Below are 23,483 nucleotides of genomic sequence, written 5' to 3' on the forward strand. Positions count from 1 at the left end.
CGGGTTCGGTCCCTGCCCTTGCTCAGTGGGTTAACAATCCGGCGTTGCCGCGAGCTGTGGTGTAGGTTGCAGACGAGGCTCGGATCCTGCGTTGCTGTGGCTCTGGCATAGGCCTAGCCTGGGAACCTCCATGTGCCGCGGGAGTGGCCCAAGAAATAGCTAAAAAGACAAAATAAAAATAAAATGTTTTTTCCATTATAAACTATTCTGTGATGGATGTTCTTATTTATTTATTTACTTATTTGTCTTTTGTCTTTTTAGGGCCGTACTCATGGCATATAGAGGTTCCTAGGCTAAGGATCAAATCGGAGCTTCAGCTGCCGCCCTATACCACAGCCACAGCAATTCAGGATCCAAGCCACATCTGTGACCCACACCATAGCTCACGGCAATGCCGGATCCTTAACCCACTGAGCAAGGCCAGGGATTGAACCCATGTCCTCATGGATACTAGTCAGGTTCGTTAACCACTGAGCCACGACGGGAACTCCATAGACGTTCTCTTTTAATTTTATTTTAATTTATTTTTTGACCACGCCTGAGGCATGCATAAGTTCCCGGTCCAGGGATCAAATTCTTGCCACAGCAGCAGCCCGAGCTGAATCCTTAACCTGCTACTCAACAAGAGAACTCCTACAGTGGACATTCTTATTCATTAATCTTTTTGGGCAACCTAGGAAAAAATACCAGAGGTAGGATTCCTATATTAAAGAATTATGAACATTTTTAAGGCTTCTAATATGTGTGCCAAACTATCCTATAAGAAAAACATACCAGCTTATACCCTTCCCCAAATTGCATATTACCACTTTGCTTAATCTTTGCCAATTATATCTTTTTAAAAATTTGTTTTTTTCAAAATTGGAATTTAAATTGCCCTTTAAAACAAAGGAAATGCCTCTTTATATCTTAGAAAAAACATTTCAAAGCTGAATTTTTACCTGTATTCTTTGTTAAATAGAATAGATTCCTGCCCTTTCTTCACTCGTTGGATTTTATTTTAGCCATAGGCAAACAGTTTTCTTTGTGCGAACAATCTGTGTGCACCTCATTACCGTGCTCTCTCCAATCACTGAGACATGCTACTGTCTCAAGCATATACCACTAAGAATTGAACAGGAGTTGATTAAGACTTGTGTGTTCTTTGCCTAATACTGATCCCAGATGTGTATCTGCTGACCACTTTATAAGATACTAAATCATCAGTCTAATGCTTTATGGCCACTTTAACTTATAAACCTACACCATCTGGCTACATTTAGTAAACCAAACTACTTCAAAAAATGCCTGTAATCCATTAATGTAATGGGTTTGTTTGGAATGTTAGGTGAAATTACTTCCAAAGACTTATTATAGGGACACAGTGAAAGATCAGGAGCAATTTGATGCCAGCCATTAAAAACACAGGAATGCATTTTGGGAACTTCTGATGGTGTAGAAAGTTTCAATATAAAGATGCAGAAATTGTACCGTTACCATATTTTGCATGAAGAACTAATTATTATGTATTTAATTGGCTTATAGTCATGTTCCTTTAATAAGAATTAAGTGATGAATGCCTCCATCTGCTTGTGCTTAAATATGAACATGTGATGCCGGCCAAGCAAGATCATGTAATGCTTTATTTTCCAAGTCTGCTGAAAAATGTGACTGATATCCATACAATATTTACAAATAAAATAGTGTTTAAGCACATTTGGGGTATTAATGGCATCCAAATATGTCTTCGTATGATTCAGGGGAAAGGCACAAAATGAAATGGGGTGTTCTCTTTCCTGTTTAAGTTTGTGCTTAAGGGAGTCAGAGTATGCAGGAATCCTTCTGCACTATTTTAAGCCTTTAGTGAACCTCTGATATGTAACCTATAAAGAGAAACAACTTTGAATGTTTTTGTCTCACTTTTGAATTAGAACAGTAGCCAAAAGTTTTATTCATGCAAGCATTCTGTTTTATAGGATCTATTCCTCTGAGTCCTCAGTACAGATTTGGGTGGTAGAGAATTTTAATTGGAAAGCACATCCAAGCCAAGATCTGCTTCCACTGTTTTTCTCTGTACATCCTACAAAATAGTCTCTGAAATTCTAAGTTATCTATTGGTCTGGGATGCTTTTCATTTTTGGCTAACTGTCATTTAGGCTTTATAGCAGCAACTGTTCTCAAATATATTTTTTAAACATCTAAAATTAAACTCATACTTGAACTTAACATACCTCTCTTTTTTTCCTTTTGGGATGTTCCTATACCAATACCAATCTGTATTTCCTTCTCTCCTTTCTACATGCCCAAAATTCTATAACCCAGAACATTCTGACTTAGTGGCCTCTCTCCCTGTACATTTAAAGGATATTTCTTTCACCGAACAGCTTTGGAACTTCAGCAGTAATAGAAATAGAATGAGAAATGGACCTAATATAGAGATTTGGGGGGGTCTGAATCACAGAGTTTGAGATACCATCCATAGAACATCCCCTAGTGCTAAAATCCATATAGATAGATGTGAATTGTTTTCTAGAAGCCTTTTTATTTTTAATGTCTTGGGGGGTTTGCTGGTTGTTAGTTTTCACTTCCTTATCTAAAGGAAGATGGAAAATACTGTTCATTTCTATAACCTTATGGAAAAATTATTGACACTCATTTTACCCAAGTCTCTGTTTGAAAAGGAAACTGGACCACACTAGGGACAATGATATGCCTTCGTAGCAGAACAAATGCTGTTTTGGTTTAAAGGCCCTATTGTAAAAGAAAAAAAATCATTCACCACCATCTATGTTCTTTTTCTTTGCCTCCTCTCCCACTGAAAGCTCGGGGTTTGGATCACATTGCTGAGAACATTCTGTCATACCTGGATGCCAAATCACTATGTGCTGCTGAACTTGTGTGCAAGGAATGGTACCGAGTGACATCTGATGGAATGCTATGGAAGAAGCTCATCGAGCGAATGGTCAGGACAGATTCTCTGTGGAGAGGCCTGGCAGAACGGAGAGGGTGGTGAGCCTTTTAATGTTCTTACTGCTTATCATTTAATACAGTGATTTTGCTGGTTTTTGCAAAAAACATTAAATATTTCACATTCTCAGTTTTTCTTCCGACCTATCACTCATAATTGACATAATGTGTTAAAAATACTTTGCAAAAAATAGAAGCTGACTATGACCTCTAAAATACCATGCCAAGTGCTTCAAGAGATTTCTGTCATTCTGGCTATTAAGAAGACTTTAAAATTTCTCCCAAATTCAATTAAAGGAAGCAAATGCCAGGCAGTTTGTTTGTTTGTTTTACTATATAAAAATTGCAGGACAAGTTCCCGCTGTGGTGCAGTGGGTTAATGAGCTGACTTGTCTGTGGAGGTGCCAGTTCTATCCCTAGCCGGGCACAGTGGGTTAAAGGATCCAGCATTGCCACAGCTCTGTAAGTTGCATCTGCGGCTTGGATTCAGTCCCTAGCCCAGGAGCTTCCATATGCATGAGTGTGGCCATAAAAAAAATTGCATAAGTGAAAGTATTTTGTTATTCCTCCCCAAATGTTTTCCTTATTCTTACTTATTTCATTCTGTAGAAAAATAGAAACCTTGTCTTTTATAACATCTTTTTCATACTTTGGAAATAAACTCTTTATATAGTATAAAAAAGAAAAAAATTATATAGTTGTATGGCGTTCCAAGTCCATTCTTTTGCTAAGCATGCCAGGACTAGCCTTAGAGATAGAGGAGGCAGTTACTTACATGGGAAAATTTTAAGACAGCTAGGATAATTCCTCTGCCCCTCAGGGGAAAAAAAAATGAAAAGAAACTCTCCTCCAAATAACTTCTGCCCTGAAATTTCAGTTAGATTCATTCCCTTAGGTTTTGTTCCCTGTTAAAATGCATTTTGTTCCCATATGGACTGTAAATGACAGCAAACCTTTATCAGACATTGGGACTTTACAAAATCTTTTTTTTTTTTTTTTTTTTTGAAGGCAGGGAGAACAAGATATAGATAGACAAATCTTGACAGATGCATGTGAAAATACCAAAGATAAACATAGGCTCTACAGTTTTGCTTAGGGTTGGCACAACACAGCAACATCTATTATGTCAGTTACAAAGGGAAAAAAGTTAGATCATTGAAGAGATGGCTTTTTTTAAGGGTATGTGAAGGTATAGCTGAGAAGTAAGTCAGGATTCAGCACTATCACTCTTTCCCCTATCACTCTTTCTGTTCTTAAAATACAGAACCCCATTCCTGCTCTTTTGAGGATCCTTCAGAATTCTGACCGGATTCCTTTGTGTTTGGCTGTATTATCATCTTAGCTTGGTGTAGACCCATGAAATTACAATATTTGTTCACCTCACGAAGACCTCTTCTAGTATCCCCTTGACTTCCTGTGACTGCTGGTGACTTTCTTCCTCTGTTAGTTGTCTTTCCCCACTTAAAAAAAAAAAAAAATCTGTGATCACTTTTTCATTTTTCTCTTGCAAGTCGTCTTACCAAATCTCATTTGTCAATAAAGTCAGACTTGCCTCTGTGGCACAGTGGGTTAAGGATCCAGCATTTTCTCTGAGGTGGCTCAGATTTGATCACCAGTCCAGCACAGTGGGTTGACAATCCAGCGATGCCAGAGCAGAGCTGTGATGTAGGTCATGGCTGCAGTTCAGACTCAATCCCTGGCCTGGGAACTTCCATATGCCTTGGGTGCAGCTGAAGAAAAAGTTATTCTGTTCTACCTTTCCCCAAATATTGTCTTTGAAAGTTTCTTCCATTTCCCCCAACCATAAGTAAATAAATAAATAAATAAAATATTTCTTAAAAAGCATTGGGTTTAATTTCTACTCTACTCTTGTATTTTATATCTAGATGAATTTGACAGTCTGCCCCTAGGATATGAACTGTTGTTTTCTCTCTTGAATAATACTGAGTATGTTCTCTCTGCTAAGTAATGGTAACTCTTAAAAGTGTAATAAAAGAGCGCTTGAGTAAAGTCTACTTTCTTTTTTTTCCCTTCTTTCTTTCCGTCCTTCTTTCCTTTCCTTTCTTTTCTTTTCTTTCTTTCTCTCTCTCTCTCTCTCTCTCTCTCTCTCTCTCTCTCTCTCTCTCTCTCTCTCCCTCTCTCCCTCTCTCCCTCTCTCCTCTCTCCTCTCTCCTCTCTCTCTCTCTCTTTCCTCAGGTACGGCATATAGACATTCCCAGGCTAGGGGTCAAATTGAGCTATAGTTGCTAGCTTAGGCCACAGCCATAACAATCCCAGATCCAAGCCACATCTGCTATCTATACCTCAGCTCACAGCAACGGCAGATCTTTGACCCACTGAGCAAGGCCAGGGATTGAACCCACATCTTCATGGATACTAGTCAGGTTCATTTCTGCTGCGCCACAATAGGAGCTCCTGGAAAAGTCCATTTTCTTAATGAGCAGATCACATTTTATGATAATATTCTAAATTTAATATTTAGTGTTTATCATGTACACACACTCTCAAAAGTCCTATTAGGCATTTCACATAGAAGTGGTGGTCCCTGTTGTCAGAGAGCTTCCATCATAAAAGGTTTTGACTTAGAACATATAGACTAAGAAACCAGCTTTCAACACCCAGCCACCCTTTTTTGTATAACCTTTAATTTGAAGAAATTCAGATACTTTAGCAGGTCATGGTACACACAGTGGGGTAGAAAATGAGATCAGAGGTTTATATGATTTCTCTTTCCTTAGGATATAGAGATGGTTTCACTGCACATGAAGAAAATTCTGGGGTGCCTGTATATGATTGCAGAGATTAAAAGGAAGGCAGGAATCTCTGAGGAATGGTGGGCATTGATGTAAATCCCAGGTCTACTCACTAGCTGTGTGAGCTTGGGCAAGTTACTTAAACATTTGATTTCTTCATTTGCCAAATGAATATACTAATTCTTACCTCTTTAAAAGGTATTGTAGTTGAAACTACTAAATTGTAATTATTTGCTAGATTTAGAACCTCTTTGTTTAAAATCTGTTTGCTTGCAGTGTGTTTATGGAATAAGATTGTTCAGAAAAGTATATCTTGGAGTGCCCGTGTGGTTCAGCTGGTTAAGAACCCAGCTAGTACCCATGAGGATGCAGGTTTGATCCCTGGCCTTGCTCAGTAGGTTAAGGATCTGGTGTTGCACAAGCTGCGGCCTAGGTTGCAGATGCAGCTCAGATCCTGCGTTGCTATAGCTCTGGCGTACGCTGCCGGCTGCTGCCCAATTGGACCCCTCGCCTGGGAACTTCCATATGCCATGGGTGTGGCCATAAAAAGACAAAAAAAATTTTTTTTAATTTAAATTAAAAAAAAAGTGTATCTTGAAGCCCGAATCATTTCATAACATGTCTTGTTTGCCTTTTTCTTTATGTCAGTGTATCATATTTCTTGCTCCTGTTAGTCCCTTTTTACAAACTATTATTTTACACTCTCTGCAGATTTCCCTTTCTGTATTATCACAGAAGTCAGAGCCAGCTACCTTCCTGATAGGAAATTTTCTCAACTAATTTTCAAGGTGTATAATAGGAAGAGGGCAGGGGAGAAGTGCTCCTGGAGACATTGAACAATTAATTATATTGTAATGGAGCTATAGAGGGAGGAGTGGATGACTGGCCCAGAGAAAACACAATTTCTCTGGTGCCAGGATTACACTCAGAGGCATTTCTGCCTGTCTCCACTTTGCAAGGCACGATGCCAGTGAGAACAGCAGTTAGTACACCCATAGTGGGGTTTACTAGCATCCACACCGTGTTTGGTGGGTTCTTAACTTCAGGATGAGGAATTAAATTTTTTACCCAGCAGGAAGTGATTGCCATTTACTGATTTTTTTTTGTAGCAAAGATCTAGCTTGGGATATGAGTATTCCAGAGATGTGCTGTCATGAGGAAGGAGATGCTAACAAATGTTGCTCACTGGAATCAAGGAAAGGCAGTAAAATCCATGTATGTGTGTACAGAGCCAGAAACACACCTGTGAAAGTCAATTTCATGCCTTAGACTTGACAGCACAGTGCTCATAGGCATTTCTTTTTTTTTTTTTTTTTTATCTGCTTTCCTACTTGCCACTGGCCTCTCCTGTGATCCCTTTGTTTTCTGTCAAAATTGCTCCTTTTAAAGCATAGCTACACTGATCAGCAGCCCGGGTGCCTGAACTGCCAACACACTTTACCCTACATAAACAAAGACTAGAAAATGTGATCTTTGTGGCAGAGGCATTCCTGCTGCCCATGATGCTGGCTCCAACTGACACTGGCACAGCTTTACTCAGTGGAAAAAAGGCTGTGGGGCATGTTCCTAGTTCAAAGATGGTAGTATCATCACTAACAAAATTTTCAAAGATAAGGCCAATTACAGAGATCTTATTAGACCAGTAGGTGAATTCTGACCATAAGCATTCCATTTGTCTATTGACATAATGTTTCCGAAGACCTGACACTCTGATGTTCCGCATTGGAAATCATCATGTTTTATCCAAAAACAAATCATTTGAGCCCAGAGAGTTCCTCCTGATGTGGGACTCCTGACATCAAGCTTAACTTCATACCTCTCTGGAGATTATAACTACAGATTATATGGAATGGTAACTGTGAAAACACTTTAAAGAAATATGAAGTTCCTTGTAAATGTATAATATGATTTTTATTGGGAAATATTTGTTTTTTAGGGGACAGTATTTATTCAAAAACAAACCTCCTGATGGGAATGCTCCTCCCAACTCTTTTTATAGAGCACTTTATCCTAAAATTATACAAGACATTGAGGTAAGAATATATGTATATTTGGGCATTTGCCAAATACTAGAGAATCATCAACATTCTTCAGTAACAGCAGTGTTATAGCAAACCCATTAAGGTTTATTGATGTGGGTTAAAAATCAGTTTCTTCACAAGTGAATAGGGAAGATAAAATATAGTAAATTGCCAAGCAAAATTTTAAAGCTTTTAAGTTATTCACTGATAAATACATGAAAGAGAGTATGATAATAGCTTTAAAACTGTTGAAGTTGCACTTATAAGCTGTCATTCAAATATCTTCTGAATTGAGCCTCTGTGGAAGCTCACTGGTAGAAATGGCTACCACAAATGTAAGATGAGCACTGAGCAGGTAACCTCATATGAGTCATAGCAAGTGGCAAAATATTTTACAACTTTAAATAGTGGCTTTTTAAAAATATCTTTAGGGAGTTCTCTTGCGGTGCAGCAGGTTAAGGATCTGGTGTTGTCATTGCAGTGGCTTGGGTCACTGCTGTGGCTCAGGTTCGATCCCTAGCCCAGGAACTGCCACATGCCGTGGGCATGGCCAAAGATTTTTAAAAATAAGAAAGTTTTTACATTTTTAGTATGTGTTAAGTTCTGTGTATCCAGTAGAGTAGAGCACTGAGCATTTGTCATAGGTTGCCATGAAATTCAGATGAGAGTTTAGTTCCCTAAAACTAATTACAGCTTCTTTACCCATTCCTTCCTCTCAGACGATAGAATCTAATTGGCGATGTGGAAGACATAGCTTACAGAGAATCCACTGCCGAAGTGAAACGAGCAAAGGAGTCTACTGTTTACAGTATGATGATCAGAAGATAGTAAGTGGCCTTCGAGACAACACAATCAAGGTGAGGTCTCTTCAGTTATGGGAAGGTGGCTGAAGGGGTGAGGGGGACTACAATCCCTAAAGCAATCCAAAGCATAAACTCTAAGCAGTATTTCCAGAAAGTAAGTGAGAGTCCCAAAGCCAAAAATCGTTTCCTTTAAGGAAAAGTACCTGCTTACCCACAGAAACACATGCAAATGGGTAGTGCTAAGGTTAAATTCTCTTCTTGAAGTGCCCTGAATGGGCTATTAGTCTTTTGGCCCTCACATAATTATAGGCTACCCCTGTTTCCTTAATGAAAAGGATCAAGTCTGCATTAGTACTGAAGCCACATATATATAGGTGCTTCGCTATACCTATAGAGAAGAATGCATTCCACACTACTCTGGGCTTTGATTCTTTTGGGGACTCAAACACAAAATAGAGCCAGCAAGTCTCTGCAGCACCCCATTATCATAGTGATCAAAAGGATCTTGTTTGCCATCCTAGATCTGGGATAAAAGCACATTGGAATGCAAGCGAATTCTCACAGGCCACACAGGTTCTGTCCTGTGTCTCCAGTATGATGAGAGGGTGATCATAACTGGATCGTCGGATTCCACAGTCAGGTAGAAAATTTCAATAATCTTTAGAACTCTGAAATGTCAGGTGTACTCTATTCTGTCTTAGTAATTTTGTATATATGTGCATGAACATAGTTCGAAAACTTTATAACTAAAGAATAAACCATCAGCTCCCTCCATAGTTGTGTTAATCTAGAACTAGAAAACTTGATTTAGGAATGGTTATGATAAGTTTACATTTCTGCACATTTAAGAAACTATATATTCTGTTTTAATTTGGGGGAATCATCTCTTATAGAAACGTGGTAAACCTTGCATTTCTTACAAAAACCACCTCACAGGGGAATGACATGAGTGGAATGGAGCCTTCCTTTCAGGTGGTTATAGCTATAGTGCAGGCACGCATTATCTCCTTTAAAATGTGTACAGGTGAGCAGTACTCTCTCTTTGCCAGCCCCTCCCCTGCTGTCCCTGCAGTTTTTAATTGCAGGCTTCACTCAGGGAGGGGGCTTCAATTTCCAGAGGCATTAGTAATTTGATGACACAGCCATTATGCTGCTGGAGTCCAGTGTAGCTTGAGTTCTGGGTACCAGCAGCACTGCTGGAAACCTCTGTTAGGAATTTTGCCTTGAGCTAAAGGGTTTAGCAAACATAATGCATCAAAAGTAACTTTAAAAAAATAGAAAAAAAAAAAAAAAGCAGTTAACTGCATTGTTAGATTCTCTGAAGTTAAAAGTTTACCTTCCAAGTTATCCTCTGTAAATAGAAAAGGCCATTTCTTTTTCTTGTCTTTTGACTTAAAGGCATAGCAGACTCAGTTCTTAGAGTTATCAACATTTAACATTTATTGATGCTTATGGAGTGCCTCAAGGAAGCTGAAAGTTAATAGAAGCTAACATCATTTCTAGGATAAGGGAAAAAATGATTTCCTGAAAGAGGGGGTTAAACTGGAAAAAGAAATAAAATGTGTTAGTAAAACCAAAGTAAACGTACAGAAGTAGAGTGGTCAAAGCAAAATATATCCTCACACAGCAGTCTCAAGCTATTCAAGGGTCCTGCCCTCTGCTGCGAAACCTATATATATATTGGGGTGGCCATTCTTGATACCTACCCTCATTTAAGACACAGAAATGGGGCCTTAGATTTAGGGTCTAGGTAATCTTAGGCCTTGACCTGTGTGGTAAAAACCAAGATCCAGAGTCGTCAAGCTCAGATCCATAGTACTGAGTCATCTGTTAGAGAAGTTTCTTGGCCTCTATCTGTTCTAAGACCTGAGGGCTGCCTCTTGGGACCACCAGTGCTGCAGTTATTAATTAAATATATCAGATTGTGGAGTTCCCTCATGGCCTATTGGTTAAGGATTCGGCATTGTCATTGCTGTGGCTCAGATTCGATCCCTGGCCTGGGAACTTCTTCATGCCATGGGTGCAGGCAAAAATACATATATGCGTGTATTTCTTAAATTTTAAATTTTTCTAACAGATTGAGTGTCAGAAGCTTTATAGTCATCTCGAAGTCTGGGGCCAATTAGCTGGTGACTGTGGCTGCAGGCTCATTCCTGCCCCCAAACAACTAGCACAGATTTCCAAGTTGTGTATCTTAAGGATTTCACACTGGCAGCATCCCATCCCCTTCCTCTTCCCACTCTCACAGTCCAGTCGTCTGTGTACCACTTCCCCATGCTCCATCAGTGCACTTTACCGCAGCTTAATCTCAAAGCTGCAAAAGGAGAGTAGGGTGCAACCCTAACTATGAGATTAGCATGGGAGGGGTGTAATGGATTGTAGCTTGAGGACCACTGCAATCTCAGATGATCTTAATGCTGTTTGTTCCAGGGTGTGGGATGTAAATACAGGTGAAATGCTAAACACATTGATTCACCATTGTGAAGCTGTTCTGCACTTGCGTTTCAATAATGGCATGATGGTGACCTGCTCCAAAGACCGTTCCATTGCGGTATGGGATATGGCCTCCCCAACTGACATCACCCTCCGGAGGGTACTTGTTGGACACCGAGCTGCAGTCAATGTTGTGGACTTTGATGACAAGTACATCGTTTCTGCATCTGGGGACAGGACTATAAAGGTAATAAGGCCTTTTTTAATAAGTCCCCAGCTTGAAATAGGGGAGTTCATATGGAAATCTGATCAAGGGCAGAGTGTCTAACCATCTCTGTAGAATACTTAATATTTAAATCAGATACTAGTTTATGTGTAAAAGGTAATGAGAGAGAAGTTGTGTGACAATTTTGGTTAGGTATTTTATTCCTGTAAATAATGCTGAGTATGAAAAAGACAAGGGTAAATTTAGGTTCAAGAATTAGTCTGCAAGACCAGACTAACCCCATCAGAGTATGTTAGTTTGAGGAATTCTCATGTAATAGCGGCCAGCTACAAATTAGCCCTTTGTTACTTTTAATTAAACCTGTCAGTTTTTGATTTGATTTGGATTGGTTTGAGAAGTTAAATTCCCCCTATTAGTCCAGTTCTATTTTTCTGCTTTCCTAAGGCTCCATTTTGCCATAGATTTTACTAGTAAAAGCACCAAATCAACTGCCAAGTGCTATTTTTGTTTTAGGTATGGAACACAAGTACTTGTGAATTTGTACGGACCTTAAATGGACACAAACGTGGAATTGCCTGTTTGCAGTACAGAGATAGGCTGGTTGTGAGTGGCTCATCTGACAACACTATCAGGTGAGCAGCAAGTGCCCTTGCCCAGAAGGGATCAGTATTATCCTGCCATTCATTGTTTGCACACAGATCAAACAAATCTCCAACTGTGTAATGTTTATGATAAAATGTTTTTCCTTTCTGTAGCTTTGTACAGGTCAAAAGTTTGCCCCAAGCAGAGAGGAAGCACAGCAAAGCCTTTTGTTGATGTGTTTCCTCCCTATAATAGTTTTATCACCGGATAGACCTATTTAAAAAGTACTGCTGGGAGTTCTCTTGTGGCACACTGGATTAAGGATCTGGCATTTTCACTGCAGTGACTTGGGTGGCTGCTATGGCGTGGGTTCAATTCCTGGTCTGGGAACTTCCACATGCCATAGGCGCAGCCAAAAAAAACCTAAAAATAAAAAATGAAAGGTACTGTTTGAATGAAGAAGTGGGCGAGAGAGATTAAAATGGAGGACTTTCTCTTTAAATTTCTCCTGTCTACAGTTGAAAAGTAATAATAAATAGCTAAAGACCTTTTCTCTTTTTCACTGTTCTTAAAAAAAGTAAAAAGATGTTTCCCTATTAGAAATGGCACATTTTGTTTGCTTAGCATTGCCTAACTGACCAAGGAGTTACCAGTCTTTGAAATTATGAAGAATCCACAAATTGAAGTGTCTTTTGGTGTTTTCCCTTCAGGAAGATGAATGACACACATAAGAATTTGGAAGATTCATCAGCCCTCTCCCCTCCAAAGAAGTACTAAGGGAATGAAAAGACCATTGAAAAAATAGCAGAGCTATTGTTATATCTAAGGGAATTATCATTCCTAGAAATCATTGGAATTAGTCACAAAGCATACAATTTAAATTAGCATATAAAACTTTTTGAGAACTTTGCAATTTCATTAGATGAGAAAAACTGTCCTAGATAGAGGACAAAAGCAGAGAGTGTCCTCAGTGACAGAGGTGGACATACGTTGTGAGAGAAGGATGTCACTGATACTGTGTTTCTTTTTTCTTCTTCTTCTTTTTTTTTTTTTTTTTCCTGTTTACAGAGCATCTGTAGCATATGGAAGTTCCCAAGCTAAGGGTTGAATCGGAGCTGTAGCTGCTGGTCTACACCACAGCCCCAGCAATGCAGGATCCTGGCCACATCTGCAACCTATGCCACAGCTCACAACAATGCCGGATCCTTAATCTGCTGAGGTAGGACAGGGATCCAACACACATCCTCGTAGACACTAGACACTATGTCGGATTCTTAATCCTCTGAGCTGCAGTAGGAGCTTCGGGTGTTTCATTCTTATTAACTTTGATTTCAGGAAACATTATTTTCTGTGCTTAGCTGTTTCCTTCATAGGCAACTGTATACATTGAATTCATCCTCTATATATTTTTTTGTCTTTTTTAAAATTTTATTAAATATTAGGGCCGCACTCGCAGCATCATCCTCTATATTTCTTTATGACCCTGATTACAGAATTATATAAGGCTTGATGCTTTGAAAATGTATACTACATATTTGAATTAAATTGTACATATTTCTGCCCAAGTTATATGGCAGAAAGGAAATAAATTACATTAAAAGCAATAAATTTGTGTATTATGAGTGTGGATTGTTTAAAAAGATATATGAAGTATGTTATTATAACATTCCAAACTTAGGAAAGAATACATGAAAATTTCCTTGATTCAATTTTCTCTTTAAGATTATGGGACATAGAATGTGGTGCATGCTTACGAGTATTAGAAGGCCATGAGGAATTGGTGCGCTGTATTCGATTTGATAATAAGAGGATAGTCAGTGGAGCCTATGATGGGTGAGTTTGCCAAAAGGGTTGTAAAAGCATCTACTTCTTAATCCCTCCTGCCTGAGGACATTTAATATAGCCTTCCTCATCTCTAAAAGATTACAGATATCACAGAAAGAGTCTGATACAGTATTTCCTATGTCTTTTGTATATTCAGCTCTCCTTTGTTTACTCTTTTCCAAAATATTCTTCCCAATCGTTTAATTGTACTTTTTTGCTCATGATTTTCATTAATATTTGGGGGGGGTCGTTATTATATATTTGTCTGTTTTGCCCTATAAAGCGAAGAGCCAGATAAACCCAGTATATCAGCATAAGCATGTAAAAATAGTGACTTATTAATAAAACTGAAATGTTGGCAGATAGTATCTTTGAGGGGGCTTAGGATTGTAGGGTCTTGAAATTTTATCCCTTTGAGTGATTTCTAAAGTATAGCTCTCTTGTCTTTACTACCTAGCATTTTATTCACAATGAGTTCAGTAATTCTTCTTTTCCTTCGGTCTGATTTCCAGTGGTTATAGAGTCCATTCATGTTGTGGATAGATCCCATGTCCAGCAATGCTAATATGCACAGAGTAAATTCTTATAAAAGTATGTTCACTTATGAAATGCTCTCTATCATTTCTTCTCTTCAGGATGCCTGATTTAGGGGAGTAGAAGGCCACAGTTCAAATATTGGCAGCTTTGTTAAATATTAGAAACTAATTTAAAATGTTATCTCAGTTTATGAGCTGGCTATATTGATAAAGACAACTCAGACAGCAGTAAGTGTTAACAATCCCACTTCCTTTGAGTCAGCCAGCACTGTCATACCCTTGGGGAATTAATTGTTCAGGGTATGATAACATGTCCCAGCTAAGTCCAAGGTTGTATTTTTTCATTGCTCTGGTTTTGATCTATACCCACGTTTTCTTGGGTTTTGTCTGTTACTTAACCTTGAGGAGACATGACCTATAATTGATTTTCAGAAGGGGTAAACCTTTCTTACTTAAATCAAAATAGGAGAATTTGCTTATATAAACTCCAGAGCTCTTAAATGGACCCCAGTCCTCTGGCACAGGTGACTTGGGCCATTCTTAGAATTGACCAGAAGAAAAATGCCTAGGTTGTAGGTTTATTGGTCTAAGTGAACTCTCATATCATGGAGAGTTCTAATATATAAGATCTCCTCTTGGCCATAGAGTATGGTATAACTTTACCATTCACTATCTTCAGTTTGGTTAAAGCCAACCTGTTTCTTGTTTTTAGGTCAGTCATGTACATTTTCCCCTTTTAAGACCAATAAGCTCTACCTAAGAATGAATGCAAGAACCGAGTCTCCAAAACAAAAAAGTTTTTGTATATTCCTGTGAGCTACGTTTATCATAAACTGTCTTCAGTGTGCATATTGATTGTCATGACTTTTTGCTATTCTTCCTGTGTTCTAATTTTTCTTTTAACTAAGTTTTTTGTCCCCTTTTTGATGTTTAGAAAAATTAAAGTGTGGGATCTTATAGCTGCTTTGGATCCCCGTGCTCCTGCAGGAACTCTCTGTCTTCGGACCCTTGTGGTAAGAGCCTTGTTCACTGGTTTGGGGAGCAGGAAGAGGAAGAAATTAACATTGATGTGCTGTGGAATACAGATCTGGATTTGATAGTTAGAACTTCACAAAGCTTACTACTAAGTGGAAAGGCAACCAATACATGACAATAAAATATGTTTATATAGCTGCCTTTCATCCAAAAGTACTTTAGAGACTGTATATGGAGAGGAATGTGGCAGCTGTTCAACAGCTGCACAGCAACTCTGCACAACAGTTTAGTACAGGAAGTGAATAAGAATTCTGTATCCACCAGAAACAGTAGGGGGTACTTAGGTAGAGAGAACATAATTACTCAAATTGGAACCTGTCCAGAATCTGAGGACCTGCACACCTGTGCCTGCAATAAGTGCCATGGGAGTCTACGCGAACCCCCGGTCATCCCCAAGTTCCACTTCCTATTTAAGGCATGCTGCTTCCAGCAATTTGAATCCTGTTTCTTTTATTCTAATATTCCCCTTCCCTGAACATCTTGACATCTGGGGAAAGAAGTGACTCAGAAGTAAGAATTTCACCTCAAAAGTGCCAAGTTCTTTATCAAAGAGTAAGCCAAAGGCCCAGATCAGAAAATAGCCTAAGGTTGAAAGCTGCTTCCTTTAGCAAAAGATAGGTGGGGCACCAGGGAGGACAGAATCTTTTGCACAACTCAGGAAAAAGATGAGAGCTAGCATTTGAAGCCCAATGTTCTGAATCCTGACTCTCAACTCTTCTGCTCCGGAGAAGAGAGAAGTGCATTTCTTTGTCTTCCTTGTTGGGATTTAAAACTTACTCTTTCAGCACCAGACCTGATTTACCTGCATGTTTCACACATAGGTTTTTAAAATGCATACTTTCAGGGGAGTTCCCTGATTAGGATTCAGAGCTTTCACAGGTCTGGCCCGGGTTCAGTCCCTCGTCTAGGAACTGATATCTCACATCTGGCTGCTGCACACCAAAAAAGCAATTATAAAATATGTACTTTCTTTCATTTACAATTAATCTGTGGAGTTCCTATCATAGCTCGGTGGTTAATAAACCCAACTAGTATCCATGAGGACTCGGGTTCAATTCCTGGCTTTGCTAAGTAGGTTAAGGATCCAGCATTGCTGTGAGCTGTGGTTTAGGTCGCAGATACAACTCAGATCCCACATTGCTGTGTCTGTGGCATAGGCCGGCAGCTACACCTCCAATTAGACCCCTGGCCTGGGAGCCTCCATATGCCTCAGGTGTGCCTCCCCCCAAAAAAGACAATCTAAGCCTGGTTTTTGAAGTATAATTTATGTACAGCAAAATTTGTCCTTTTTTTAGTGTACTTTTATGAAACACCACAATCAAGATGTAGAACATTTCTGTCACTGCAAAAATGATGCCCCTTCATATTAATCCTCTCTCTCCAATCCCTAGCAAATATCCCTACAGTTTTACTATCTTATGAGTGTCATGTAAATTAGATCATACACTATGTATTTTTTTTGCTTTTGGCTTTTTTCACTTCATACACATTGTTGTATGTATTAATATTTTGTTCCTTTTTATTGCTGAGTAGTATTCCATTGTATGGATGAACCAATTTCTTTATCTGTTCACTAGTTTGGAATGTTTCCAGTCTTTGGTAATACTGAAAACATTCTCTATACATGGTTTTTTTGGGGTTTTTTGTTTTTTGTTTTTTTCCTTTCTTTTTAGGGCCACCCTCATGGCATATGGAGATCCCCTTGCTAGGGGTCAAATTGGAGCTATAGCCGCTGGCCTGTGCCACAGCCACAGCAATGCCAGATCTGAGCTGTGCCTGTGACCTACACCACAGCTCATTGCAATGCCAGATCCTTAACCCACTGAGTGAGGCCATGCATCCTCATGGATACTAGTCAGATTTGTTTCTGCTGAGCCATGATGGGAACTCCCCCATACAGGCGTCTGTATGTACCTTTTTTTTTTTTTTTTTCTTTTTCGTTTCTCTTAGGTAAATACCTAGGAGTAAGATTTCTGAGTAACTACAAAGCTATTTCCCAAAGTAGCATTTTGGGAGTTTGCGAATGCAAATGATTTTACATTTCTACTGACATTGTATGAATGTTCCATTTTTCCACATCCTTGACAGGAATTAATATTGCCAGTTTTTTTAAATATTATAGCTATTCGAGTGAGTGTGTAGTGGTTGTAGTCTGTTTTTCATTTCTGTGATAGGTAGTGGTATAGAACGTCTTTTCATGTGTTTATCTTCTTTTGAAATGTCTGTTCAAATTTCATCCTTATTTATTTTTTATTTAAAAATTATTTTTATTTTATGTTTGCATATAGTTGATTTACAATGTTGTGTTAGTTTCAGGTGTACAGCAGAGTGATTCAGTTATACATATATTCATTCTTCAGATTGTTTTCATATAGGTTATTACAATAAGTAGAGTAGAATTCCCTGTGCTATATATATTGTAGGTTCTTGTTGATTATCTATCGTATATATAGTAGTATGTATATGTTAATCCCAGACTCCTAATTTATCCCTCCCCTCCGCCTTTCCCCTTTGGTAGCCATTCATTTGTTTCCAAAGTCTGTTTTTGTTTAGTAAATAAGTTCATTTTGTATATCATTTTAAAAATCAGATTCCACATATAAAAGATGTCATGTAAATTTGTCGTTCTCTGACTTATTTCACTTCACTTAGTATGATAATCTCTAGGTCCATCCATGTTGCTGCGAATGGCATTATATCATTCTTTTTTATGGCTGAATAATATTTGCGTGTGTGTGTGTTCTTTATCTGTTCCTCTATCAATGGACATTTAGGTTGCTTCCATGTTTTGGCTATTGTAAATAGTGCTGCAGTGAACAATGGGGTGCATGTATCTTTTCGAATTATGGTTTTTTCCAGATATGTGCCCAGGAGTGGGATTGCTGGATCATATAATAGTTCTATTTTTAGTTTTTAAGAAACTTCCTTACTCTTCTCCATAGCAAGTGTATCAATTTAGATTCCTACCAACAGTGTAGGAGGGTTCCCTTTTCTCCACACCTTCTCCAGCATTTATTTGTAGACTTTTTGATGATGGCCATTCTGACCGGGGTGAGGTAATACCTCATTATAATTTTGATTTACATTTCTCTAATACTTAGCAGTTTTGAGCATCTTTTCATATACTTTTTGGCCGTCTGTATGTTTTTGGAGAAATATCTATTTAGATCTTCTGCCCATTTTTTATTAGATTATGATTTCCCTTACTGTGCAAAAGCTTTTAAATTTGATTAGGTCCCATTTGCTTATTTTTGTTTTTATTTTTAGTACTTTAGGGGTGGATCTGAAAAGATATTGCTGTTGGTGTTTTGTTTTGTTTTTTGGTCTTTTTTTGTCTTTTCTATGGCCGAACCCGCGGCACATGGAGGGTCCCAGGTTAGGGGTCTAATTGGAGCTGTAGCCACCAGGCTACACCACAGCCACAGCAAGGCTGGATCCTTAACCTACTGAGCAAGGCCAGGGATTGAACCCTCAACCTCATGGTTCCTAGTCGGATTTGTTAACCACTGAGCCATAGGATTCGTTAACCACTGAGCCACGACAGGAACTCCAGAAAAGATGTTGCTGCTGTTTATGTCAAAAAGTGTTCTGCCTTTGTTTTCTCTAAGAGTTTTGTAGTATCCGATCTTACATTTAGGTCTTTGACCCCTTTTCAGTGTATTTTTGTTAGAGAATGTTCTTATTTATTCTTCTACATATAGCTGTCCACTTTTCCCAGCACCACTTGTTTAAGAGACTGTCTTTTTTCTGTTGTGTATTCTTGCTTCCTTTGTCATAGATGAATTGACTGTAGGTGGGTGGTTTATTTCTGGGCTTTCTATCCTGTTCCACTGATCAGTGTGTCTGTTTTTGTACCAGTACCATACTGATGACTGTAACTTTGAAGTATAGTTTGAAGTCGGGAAGCCTGATTCCTGCAGCTCTGTTCTTCTTTCTCAGGCTTGCTTTGGCCTCATTTATTTATCAAGTTGTCTTACTAAGTTTTTAAAAACAGATTTATTGTGATATAGTTGATATGCAATAAAGTGGACATATTTAATAAATTTTGAAATATGTACAAAGCAGTGAAAACATCACTTCAACCATGATAATGAACATTTCCTCCTGCCCCCTATTCCATAGGAATCCCTCCTTCCCATCCCACCCTACTTTTCCCCAGGCTAATCCCCAGGCAACCACTTATCTGCTTTCTGCCAATATTGGTTGTTTTGCATTTTCTAGTGCTTCATAAGTGGAATCATACAATATGTACTCTCTTTTTTGCTTATCTCTTTTCACAAAATTATTTTGAGATTCACCCATGTTGTTGATGTAGATCAATAGTTCATTCTTTTTCGAAGATTACTGAGTTGCATTCCATCATGTGGTTATACCAAAATTTATCCATTTGCGAACTGATGAAAATTTAGGTTATTTCCAGTTTAGGGCTATTATGAGTAAAGTTTCTATAAACTTTTATGTACAAGTCTTTCTATAAACATACACTTTCATTTCTCTGGGATAAATCCTAAGAACAGAGTGGCTAGGTCACTTGGTAAGTGTATGTTTAATATTTTTAGAAACTGTCAAACTGTTTGCCAGAGTGATTATACAGTTTAAACATTGTGGTACAACTGGGCATGAGAATTCCAGTTACTGTACAGCCTCACCAATACTTAGTACAGTCTTTTGTGAGTCATTCTGATATATGTGTTATTGTACCTCATTGTGATTTTAATTTTATATCCCTAATATTAATAATGTTAACCATCTTCTCATGTGTTTATATGCCATCCATATATCTATTTTTGTTGAAGTGTTTGAATGTTTTGCCCATTATAAAATTGTGGAGTTCCCATTGTGGCTCAGTGGGTTAAGGACCTGATGTTGTTTCTATGAGGATGTGGGTTCAGTCGCTGGCCTTGCTTAGTGGGTTAAGGATTCAAGGTTGGAGCAAGCTACAGTGTAGGTTGCAGATGTGACTGAGATCTGGTGTTGCTGTGGCTGTAGTATTTGGCCCCAGCTGTGGCTTCAATTTGATCCCTGCCCCAGGATGCTCCATGTGCCACAGATGCGGCTATAAAAAACAAAACAAAAATAACAACAAAAACAACAACAACAAAAACAACGGAGTGTTTTTCTTATTATTGAGTTTCAGAATTCTTTTACAGATTCAGGATACAAGCCCTTTATCAGATATGTGATTTGCAAATATTGCTTCCCAATCCGCGGTTTGTTTTTTGTTTTTGTTTTTTTCTTTAAATTATCACTTGAAAAGCAGAAATTAATTGTCCCATGTGTCAACTTTTTCTGTTAGGGATTATGTTATTAGCTATTATACCTAAAAAAAAAAAATTCTTTTTGTCTTTTTGCCATTTCTTGGGCCACTCCCATGGCATATGGAGGTTCCCAGGCTAGGGGTCTAATCGGAGCCATAGCCACCAGCCTACACCAGAGCCACAGCAACGCAGTATCCGAGCCGCATCTGCAACCCACACCACAGCTCACAGCAACACTGGATTCTTAGCCCACTGAGCAAGGCCAGGGACCGAACCCACAACCTCATGGTTCCTAGTCGGATTCGTTAACCACTGCGCCATGACGGGAACTCCAATATACCTAAAAAAAAAAAAAAAAAAAAAAATTCTTGCCTAATCAAACTCACAGAGATTTTCCCTTCTATTTTCTTCCAGAAGTTTTTGTTTGTTTTGTTTTGTCTTGTTTTGTTATGTCTTTTGTCTTTTTGGGTCTGCACCCAAGGCATATGGAGGTTCCCAGGCTAGGGGTCGAATTGGAGCTATATCTGCCAGCCTACACCACAGCCACAGCAACGCCAGATCCGAGCCGAGTCTGTGACCTGCACCACAGCTCATGGCAATGCTGGATCCTTAACCCACTGAGCAAGGCCAGGAATTGAACCTGCAACCTCATGGTTTCTAGTCGGATTTGTTAACACTGAGCCACGACGGGAAATCCCTGTTTGTTTGTTTGTTTGTTTTCCTTTTCAGGGCTGTACTTGTGGCATATAGAAGTTCCCAGGCTAGGGATCGCATTGGAGCTGCAGCTACTGGCCTACACTAGAGCACAGCAATACCAGATCTGTGCCACATCTGCAACCTAGGCTGCAGCTTGCAGCAATGCCAGATCCTTAACCCACTGAGTAAGGCCAGGGATCAAACCCACATCCTCATGGACACTATGTGGAGTTCTTAACCCACTGAGTCACAATGAGAACTCTTCTTCTAGAAGTTTTATAGTTTTAAGTTTTACATTTTGAGTTAGTTTTTATGGATGTTACAAGATATGGATCAAAGCCATTGTTCCAGCTGCAATTATTCAGAAGACTATCCTTTTTCCTCTTATTTGTAGCTTTGTCAAAAGCCGACTTACCTTGTATGTGTGGGTCTACTTACCAACCTGTTCAGTTCCATTGACCTTTTTGTCTTTTTTTTTTTTTTTTAAATGACTACCTGAGATATATGAAAGTTCCCGAGCTAGGAGTTGATCTGAGCCACAGCTGCAACCTATACCACAGCTGCTGCAATGCCAGATCCTTAACCCACTGCACTGGGCCAGTTCCAATCTGTATGCCTTTCATTTTTCTTTTTTGTTTCATTGTACCATCTGTCAATACAGTGTACAGAAGAATTGGTGAAAGTGGATGTCCTTATCTTTGGAAAAAACAATTTGGTCTTTTACCATTTTGTATATACCTTTATATAGATACTTGTTAGCTATAGGTTTTTCATAGATACAGTATCAGGGGATTGGAAAGTTCCTTTCAATTCCTAGATTGCTAAGAGTTTTTATTAGGAATGGGTGTTGGTTTTTGTTAAATGCTTTTATGTGCGTCATTGAGATGTTCATATGGTTTTTCACCTTTACTCAGTAATTGCCATATTACATTGATTTTTGAATGTTAAACCAAACTTTGAATCACTGTAGATTCCATGGACATTAAAAGGATTATAATAAAGGAATAGTATGAACAACTCTATGCCCCCAAAATTGATAACCTAGATGAAATGGACCAATCCCTTGAAAGATATAATCTTTCACAACTCAAAAAGAAATGGACATTCTGAACAGACCTATACCTATTAAAGAAATTAAATAAATAATTGGTAATCTTTCAAAACAGAAAGCACCAGGCCCAGATGGATTCACTAGTGAATTCTACTAAATGTTTAAGGAAGAAATTATACCAATTCTGCACAGTCTCGGAAGATAGAAGCAGATTGAATACTCTCTACTTCATTCTGTGAGGGCAGTATTACCTTAATCCCCAAACCAAACCAAGATACAAAAAAAAAAAAAAAAGAAAACTACAGACCAATATATCTCATGAACACAGATATTCACCTAATGAGCTCATTTACATCTTGTAAAGAATGTAAAATGGGGAGTTCCCATCATGGTGCAGTGGTTAACAAATCCAACTAGGAACCATGAGGTTATGGGTTCGATCCCTGGCCTTACTCAAGGATCCAGCTCAAGGATCCAGCGTTGCGTGAGCTGTGGTGTAGGTTGCAGACGTGGCTCGGATCCTGTGTTGCTGTGGCTTTGGCGTAGGCCGGTGGCTACAGCTCTGATTAGACCCCTAGCCTGGGAACCTCCATATGCCGAGGGAGGGGCCCAAGAAATGGCAAAAAAGCAAAAAAAAAAAAAGAACGTAAAATAGTGCAGCCTCTATGGAAAACAGTATGGGGATTTCTCAAAATATTAAAGATTGGAAGTTACTGTTGTGGCTCAGCAGAAATGAATCCGACTAGAATCTGTGAGGACGCGGGTTAGATCCCTGGCCTTGTTCAGTGGGTTAAGGATATGGCATTGCCATGAGCTGTGGTGTATGTTGCAGATGAGGCTCGGATCCAGCATTGCTATGGCCATGCCATAGGCCAGCAGCTACAGCTCTGATTCAACCCCAAGCCTGGGAACTTTCGTATGCCACGAGTGCAGCCCTAAAAAAAGAAAAAAAAAAAAAAAATTAAAGATAGAATTACCATGTGATCCAGCATTCCCACTTCTTTGTATATGTCCAGAAGTATTGAAAGCAGGATTTCAAAGAGATATATACATACTCATGTTCATAGCAGTATTAAATCACAGTATCTAAGAGGTGGGAGCAACGTAAGTGTTCATTGACAGATAAATGGATACACAAAATGTGGTGTATATATGTATATAAATATATGTGTGTGTAAATGTATATATATAGAATATTTTTCAGCCTTAAGAAAGGAAATACTGTCACATGCTACGATGTGAATGAAACTTAAGGACATTATTCTAAGAGAAACAGGTTTATACCTGCTTCTAAGAGCCACATGTTAGATTTTCATGAA

General features: G+C 38.7%; 1 protein-coding gene across 9 annotated transcripts in view; it reads left to right on the forward strand.

The window, feature by feature from the left end:
- BTRC (beta-transducin repeat containing E3 ubiquitin protein ligase) overlaps positions 1 to 23,483 on the forward strand; it is a 189,278-nt gene that overhangs the window by 156,858 nt on the left and 8,937 nt on the right. For all 9 annotated transcript variants that reach the window (XM_021072708.1, XM_003483546.3, XM_001924828.6 and 6 more), the window contains 8 exons: positions 2,802 to 2,988; positions 7,636 to 7,732; positions 8,440 to 8,577; positions 9,045 to 9,163; positions 10,954 to 11,203; positions 11,696 to 11,814; positions 13,487 to 13,597; positions 15,059 to 15,137. In XM_021072708.1, coding sequence (XP_020928367.1) covers positions 2,802 to 2,988; positions 7,636 to 7,732; positions 8,440 to 8,577; positions 9,045 to 9,163; positions 10,954 to 11,203; positions 11,696 to 11,814; positions 13,487 to 13,597; positions 15,059 to 15,137 — 1,100 coding nt within the window. The remainder of the gene's footprint in view (positions 1 to 2,801; positions 2,989 to 7,635; positions 7,733 to 8,439; positions 8,578 to 9,044; positions 9,164 to 10,953; positions 11,204 to 11,695; positions 11,815 to 13,486; positions 13,598 to 15,058; positions 15,138 to 23,483) is intronic.

Source organism: Sus scrofa, chromosome 14, assembly GCF_000003025.6.
Source record: "Sus scrofa isolate TJ Tabasco breed Duroc chromosome 14, Sscrofa11.1, whole genome shotgun sequence".
In the NCBI taxonomy this organism is placed as follows: Eukaryota; Metazoa; Chordata; class Mammalia; order Artiodactyla; family Suidae; genus Sus; species Sus scrofa.